Here is a 7421-nt window from a genome sequence, read left to right as displayed (position 1 = left end):
GGGGGGGGGGTAATGGTTGAAAAAGAAAAAGAAAAGGTCACTAAAAGAAACCCATTTGATCAAAAAGAAAGAGAAAAGAAGAAATGACAGACAATTTCACATTCAACTTTCACTCAAACTCCTGCAAAGTCAAAAAGATGAGTTTGCTTCATGTGGCAAACTCTATGCAGATGGACTAGATGCGAAGTCTTAAGCAGACAAACTTGTTACTGTTCAAGTTTTTGGCTAGTGACTTGAAAGTGACCAGAGACAATGCATTCGTTTAATGGCTGTGAATCAGAATGCTTTTAGAAACTTTGAAATGACAAAATGGTTGTTCCTGATACATGGATCTATTCCTACGTCGATCCACTAAAGTTGGTCCCTTTCACCATGGCAATCATATCCTATCAACAAACACCAAATTCAACCAGAAGAACAGACATCAAGAAATCCCCACCTCCATTTGGGATAAAGAGATTCAGAGAAAATGAGACTATGCAGACTTTCATTCAACTTGTTCAATACAATCCAACAAAAAGAAATAGGTAGTGTGGAAACATTTAATGGGGATCATGTTTATCAATATACATCTATAAAATGCACTCATTATTAAATCTACATCCACTAACTCAATATGGCACTAAACTATGAGAACAATGCTAAAGGGCCCAGCTTAACAATAATCTCTCCAAGTCGAACAATAGTTCAAATTTAAAATATTGAATATTTGGTGTGTCTCTTTATAATGGATATCTACCAAATAGCTGATCAAATAATATCTAACAAATTGCTGCTAAGACTTCCCGTTACTATTTGAATTTTGACTCACTATTTTCAAATATTACTATACAATTTGAACATCCAAAATAATACTTGAAGTTTCAGCAAGGGCATTATTAGAAAAGAATTTACTCCGACAAAAAATTTGAGAGCAAACTTAAACCGGTGAGAGATATGAAAATGTAAAGAATGTTAGAATTTTGGCAGGTGGAGCCCATAAATGAAGAAGCATAAAAGAAACAAAGATAAAATTTTAAGTACTCAAATTTAAAAATAATCGAGGATGTCTTGCAAAGATTAAATTAAGAATCTTATGTGCTAATTATAAGTGTTATTATTTCCCTTTTCAACTCAGGTCGCTTGTCCAAAAAGAGCCACAGTAAGAAAACTATGTCCCGCAAGCAATTAGAGACCATTTAAATGTAGCGTACCATACCAGCACTCCACAAGTTCGAGCAACAGTCAATTCCAATGAAGCTGATTACGTTGAACGGCAGGTGCTGATTAAACAGGCAAATCACTATATCACCAAATGAATGCACAAAGGTCCAAATCATATGAATCTCATTTGGGGATTTCTTTGTCAGGATTTCATTGACGAAAATATGAAAATCACATCACATCTTCCTAAACGATCGATCTACTGAAAGTTGTATCCTTGTCCACCTGGGAACAATAAAGATGTATTATTGGAGTGTATTATCAAATCCCGAGGGTTTTACTAGCTAGATGAAATTAACTTTACACTTACGGTTTTTTCAATCTCTTTCGCTTTCTCATCATCAAAGCCAAGGGTGGCCAAGATCTTGCGACCAGCTGATTCCTCTGACCAAATGCCAAGAAGCAAATGACCTACAGTTATTTCCCCAGATTGACCTGCATACAATATCTTAGGCTCAATAAATGAAGACTGCCATAAGAAAAGTACAGACTAAAGTGCACGTCATAATCATTCTGGTCAAAATCTACAATTAAGAACTTCACACATACTTGTGCACATTTGTACATGTTCTATGAATAAATAGATAATAAGATGTATTGAAGTCATTCTTCGCTAAAATGGTGAAAAAGGTCAGCAAAAATCTTTGCATGTGAGTGCTTGTTGCTAAATGAGAAAATACGTGCTTTACAACCAAGTCTTTGTTGCCTGTAGGCAACATAGCTTCCAAACTCTTTGATAGAAGTAGCAGCCACTTAAATGTGGCAAGCATCATCCTGAGAGCATTTATTCACTGTTCTACTGTGGTTAGTGTAACATAGAATTCATTTGATGGCCCGACACTCCCTTACAACATGGTCACGTTACTTACTTGTTACTTCTAAGAATGAAGACTATTCCCACTAATCAATATGAGTCCTTTCAGCATGTTTTGTCCTCACTCACATGCTTCCTAGGAAAATTTCCAAGAGGTTACCCATTCTTCCAAGTAAAGCACACTTAATTTCAGAGTTCTTATGATTGACCTATCAAAAGAAAAAATGCACTTTGTTGGTGTGTATAGTAACTTTAATTCGTTTAATTCTTTTTTAACCATCTTGTCCTCAAGATCACTCTTATTTGGTTGTGGTCCTAATTCATTCATGTACCCCTCCTTAGATTGGGTGTCACATCCATGTACCCCTGGGTGTTAGAGCTAGCATAATCTAGAAATTGAAAAATTATTTGATTTACTTCCTTCCCACCCAAATTGTCAAATGGTCTGACAGAAACACGCTAAACCTCCGTTCATCCATTTTCCTCTGCCAATTAGGTCCTTGTTTGAACACAAATAGGAAATACTAAAAATTTGATTCGATCAGCGGTCAAAACTCATCCTAACATCTCATTCTTTAAAGTAGAAAACACAAGTATCATCATTCACTTACAGGAGAAATAAGAATTGGATTTGCTGTATGATTAGGAAGAATGATCTCACCTGACTCTACTTTCTTTGCGACAGCCCAATCAAGCACCCTCTGAGCAGGTTCAGTCAATGGAGGATGTTCTGGGCTGAAGAAATACATGTCAGATTTTCCAAGTAGCTTGACAGTTTCTTCTCTTACTTTGAAAAGTGTAATTCCATTAGCCCTTAAAAACTTAGCAGCTATACTTGTTCCTGAAAAAAATGTGAAGAAATATACCTTAAGGAAAATGAAATTATCAAGCACTGAAGCAGTAGATTAGATTGCAACCATGAAAATGCACCTATAGACTTCATTATATTGGTACTTGGTAGCAATTAAGCATAAGGACAATCAAAAAGCATGTGGCCAGTGACCTAAGGACTGTCAAAGATAGGTTACTCATAATCATCAGCTGACAGGAGTTGACATGAACATAAGCTTCAATGTCGAATTCTTAACAAAAATAAGTCTTCCAAAAACAATCTGAAGCTGAACATGAGGGATATCAGATGACAATGCAAGATATCATGAAACAATGCTGGAAAGGGGTGCGGGACAAAGTAGCCAATCTAGATTTTAGCCTATTTTTTTCTTAAAAAAGGAGGTTAAAAATTCAGATACTTCTCAACTTAAATGCATTCAACTAAACTATATCAATTTGAAAGTCCAAATTTAGATATAAATAATAAATGATTTCAGAGTTGGAACCGCTGCTAACCCTCATTTAAAATTCCCATTAGCAATGCTTCTGTGCCTGTATTTGGATATTTGAGTTTCCTTGCTTCTAATTCTGCCATTGCAAATGACTTAATTGCTCTTGCCGACCATCTTATACATCACAAATTCAACAAACAATAATCCCAATTAACACCAATATCATTTCTGCATTAATTGGCAGTCTAATGCTGAGAAGAAGAAGAAGTCATTTAAGAAATGATTCAACAGCTGTGATGTGCTAACATCCTGGAAAATCAATTTAGATAGATGAAAAAAAGAAACACAACCAAAAGGAGAAAGATAAGAAGAAATCATTCTACTTGGCTCAACATGTCTGCGAGTAGTTTCAAATGCACAACAATTTTAACCTTTCAGTTTTATCAACTGCAGTCCTTAAAATTAATTGCAAACCTCCCAAAGAGGCCCTTAAAGATTAAAATTGAAGTCCTAAACTTATTGATAAGGACTAAAGTTAAAATTCAACCTAAAAAATCATCAGCCCTCATTAAATTTCAAAAATATTGATTCAATTAGAACATAACCTTCACACATTATGAAGAAAAGCAACAAAAAAAGCTCCAATTAACACCATTTAAGCTCAACACATGCAGCAGAAAAACGCCAATTGAATGGGGGAAATTTTGAGAATAGACTTACTTCGGGAGTTTATCGGGGGAAATGCCCTCAGGTTTCCTGCAAAATCAGATAAAAAAATTTAGTTATATGGGCTTGAAAAAAAATCAATAACTCAAGCAAGAGTGGCAATCAAATCCTACGAAGCCGGGAGGCTAAATGATACAGTGGCAGTGGTGGCGCGACGGCTGAACTTGGGGACCGGATGGGTGGCAGTAGAACGCTTAATTGCGAGGTTCAGCTCGGTCAGGGGGCTGAGTGGAAGGAATAGAGTTTTCTGTTCTAAAGAGTGACATTTAGATTGAATTGGAAGGGAGAAGGGGACATGGGAAAGCGAAAGAGAATTCATTGGAGTAGCCGCCATTAGAAGCTAAGGAAAGCTCAATTTTGGTGGAAACTGGAAGCAGGCTCCCGGAGTTAATGACTTATAAAGAAGATGGTGGTGGTTGGCTCCGGCTATGGCGTTTCGTAAGCCTTCTTGCTCACAGCGCAGTTTAGGGTACTATCTGAAGCGTTGGATAATTTAAGGAATTTAAGAAAAATATGAAAATTGAGAAAAAAATAATAATTTATATTGGGTTATATTTTTCCAAATATTAAATTATATCAATTTTTCATCATATAATATTCCTCTGTTTTCTATTTATTTATAAAAAAATTAATCAATAATTTTTTTTATTGATTTCTAGATTTATTATTTTTTAAAATAATAGTTATTTTAAAATTTTTCATTTTTTTAATATAATATCACGGTCTAACTCAACACATCAACACATGTAACATTCCAAGCTCATCACTAGCCCATATTGTCCTCTTTAGGTTTTTCCCTCAAAGTTTTTAAAATGCATCTGCTAGAAAAAGGCTTTCACACCCTTATAATGAAAATGTTTCGTCTTCTCTCAACTGATATGAGATCTCACAATGACTTCTGCAAATGGAAATCACGTGTGGTTCACTTCTTTTTGAACTTCAGGTTCGTCTCGAACTTCAGTCTTGTCCTTAGCAACATGGCATTTTTGAGTATCAGATAATATGGGATGAATTTGGTGAGTGTGAAGCTGAAAGAGATAAAGAGCGTTATTGCTTGAGCTTGAACAAGAATATTTAGAGGTTTGTAGAAGAAAGGTTGATCAAGCAAACCATTGTAGAGCTTATCTGAGGCAGGCGATTGCTGATTCTGAAGCACAACTTGGTGCCATCTGTTCTGCAATGGGAGAGCAGCCAGTAAATGTAACACAGGTAAGAGGAGTAGCAGCTTCCTTATTTAGCCATTATAACAAAGTTCCTAATTATTGGGTTATCATATCATATCTCCTAATTATGAATACCAAGCAGATAGCCAATGAAGTTCATCCAACTTTAACTACCAACATCATTAACCAGTTGGCTGCAATGATCCAGAAACTACTAGTGACCAAATTACAAAGAATTCAGGAGGTAAACTGTTTCTCTCGTCTTCGAAATCTTAGTGGCACGCTGGACCTGTAGTATGTTGAGGATTGTTGGAAGGGAGTCCTACATTGGCTAATTAAGGGGATGATCATGGATCTATAAGTAAGGAATACATCTCTATTGCTCTGAGACTTTTTGGGAAAACCAAGAGTAAAGCCATGAGAACTTATGCTCAAAGTGGACAATATCATACCATTGTAGAGGTTCGTGATTTTTAACATGGTATCAGAGTCATGTCCTTAACTTAGCCATGTCAATAGAATCTTCAAATGTCGAACAAAGAAGTTGTGAGATTCGAAAGTGTAGTCAAAAGTGACTGAAGTGTCGAACAAAATGTGTACTTTGTTTGAGGGCTCCAGAGAAAAGAGTCGAGCCCAATTAAGGTGAGGTTGTTCAAGAGCTTTATAGACCTCAAGAGAGGTTCTATAGTGTACTTTGTTCGAGGAAAGGATTGTTGGGAGGGAGTCCCACATGGGCTAATTAAAGAGGATAATAATAAGAAGTAACGAATACATCTCCATGATTGTGTCCCTATCTATATTAAGGTTGAAGACAATGCAAACACTATTAAAACCGCACAACAACACACACTCGATCTAGATGAGCACAAAAAACAGGACAGAGAAAATATAAGGAGGCCGAAGCATAACAAAGTTACTCTCTAAACTCTCGTAATTTATCCTTTTCCGTATATATACATGTATATGCGTGCAAGCAGACACACATATCTTGTTCATACCATCATATTTCTTAGTACATTTCCATTCCTAGTTTCATTTTCCTTAACGATTGCTGTTCATTTCAATTTTACACTTCAGAAGAAACTTGAGGGGCAACTAATGGCTGAACAGAAGGCACTTTTTGGGTCAAAACGTAGCCCTTTAAAGCCTCAGAGTGTTAAAAAAGGTCACAGAATGTCAAGGTGGTGGTGGTGGTGGTGGTGCTGCTGGTGCCTTTGTGGTTGCTGTCTTCGACTTCATGACATTTCATCTACTTGTCAGGAACCACGACTCTTCATACTGGTATGATATTGTACACTTCAAGCATAAACATTCGTGACTTTGCTTTTGATTTTCCCAAAAATCCTCGTACCAATGAAGAAAACATCAAGACACCAAAGATAACGCCTATCCTAATACCATCCACACCTTCTACCATGTCGGTTCCGATGCAGATGGCTGTAACACAAGCTCCTCCGCATCGGCCTGTTCATCTTACTGCTCGCATTCACAAACATATTCCTGAAGCCATAGAAAATTCATTGACATGTCTTGTTTCCTCTTTAAAAGAGTTAAGATTTGCAATGAAGTTGTTATTCTACTGAGTGAGCTGATTTCAGGACAAAGTTTCCAAATCTGCACTTTCCAGTTTCAATTGAAGGCCATTCATTTGTGAGATCTTTGTCGAGTGTGAAAAGGACAGGGGTGTAATTTCAAGTTTCCATGAGCCAATGTGAAGAGACAGGACAACATTATCTTTGACACAAAAGAAAGAAATTCCTTCTCCGTCTTATCATATAAATAATTCAAACGTGTGAATATGCATTTAGATATATTTACGAGGCGGAGATGACTAGCCTTTTCATCCCCGTCCCATCTTTGCCATCTATTTCATTTCTCATTCCTGAAAATTCACCCGTTCCTTTTTCCAGTCTAATTATTCTAAAAAAATATATATATATTCTCGGTCTAAACGGAGAATCTCCTTCTATTTTGATGGATAAAATTGACATTTCTATATGATAAGATGTACAGTGGCATGAACAGTAAATTGGATATGTTATATGGTTAATTAGATAACATTAAGGTCTAAATTTCCAATGGTCAAACCTTAGTAAAACTGAGGAGACAGAGAAATTGTCAGTAGTTGGTAAAATGACATTGCTCCTATGTTAGCTTTACAGCTTTGAATTATTATTATTTTTTTGTTGGAACAAATTCAATGTAATTTTTTAAATTAAAAAAAAAAAAAAA

General features: G+C 36.0%; 1 protein-coding gene across 1 annotated transcript; it reads right to left on the bottom strand.

The window, feature by feature from the left end:
• Positions 1 to 1046: 1046 nt before the first annotated feature.
• Positions 1047 to 4509, bottom strand: LOC111467707 (ATP-dependent Clp protease ATP-binding subunit CLPT1, chloroplastic-like). Its single transcript, XM_023112710.1, has 6 exons — positions 4140 to 4509; positions 4021 to 4056; positions 3365 to 3474; positions 2679 to 2858; positions 1514 to 1638; positions 1047 to 1428 (listed from the first exon to the last, which is right to left on the bottom strand). The coding sequence occupies exons 1-6, from the start codon at positions 4358 to 4360 to the stop codon at positions 1390 to 1392; spliced, it is 711 nt and encodes a 236-aa protein (XP_022968478.1). The 5' UTR covers positions 4361 to 4509; the 3' UTR covers positions 1047 to 1389.
• Positions 4510 to 7421: the final 2912 nt, after the last annotated feature.

Source organism: Cucurbita maxima, unplaced genomic scaffold, assembly GCF_002738345.1.
Source record: "Cucurbita maxima cultivar Rimu unplaced genomic scaffold, Cmax_1.0 Cma_Scf00034, whole genome shotgun sequence".
Classification (NCBI taxonomy): Eukaryota; Viridiplantae; Streptophyta; class Magnoliopsida; order Cucurbitales; family Cucurbitaceae; genus Cucurbita; species Cucurbita maxima.
Note: the sequence above shows the minus strand (reverse complement) of the source record. Positions and strands in the feature narration are given on the sequence as shown.

Excerpts from the sequence above, each read along its gene's own strand:
- LOC111467707 (XM_023112710.1), bottom strand. The coding sequence starts at position 4,360 with ATGGCGGCTACTCCAATGAATTCTCTTTCGCTTTCCCATGTCCCCTTC. Across the intron at positions 4,057-4,139 it reads TCATTTAGCCTCCCGGCTTC|GAAACCTGAGGGCATTTCCC; the intron begins GTAGGATTTGAT and ends CTGATTTTGCAG. Across the intron at positions 3,475-4,020 it reads TCCCCCGATAAACTCCCGAA|ATGGTCGGCAAGAGCAATTA; the intron begins GTAAGTCTATTC and ends GTGATGTATAAG.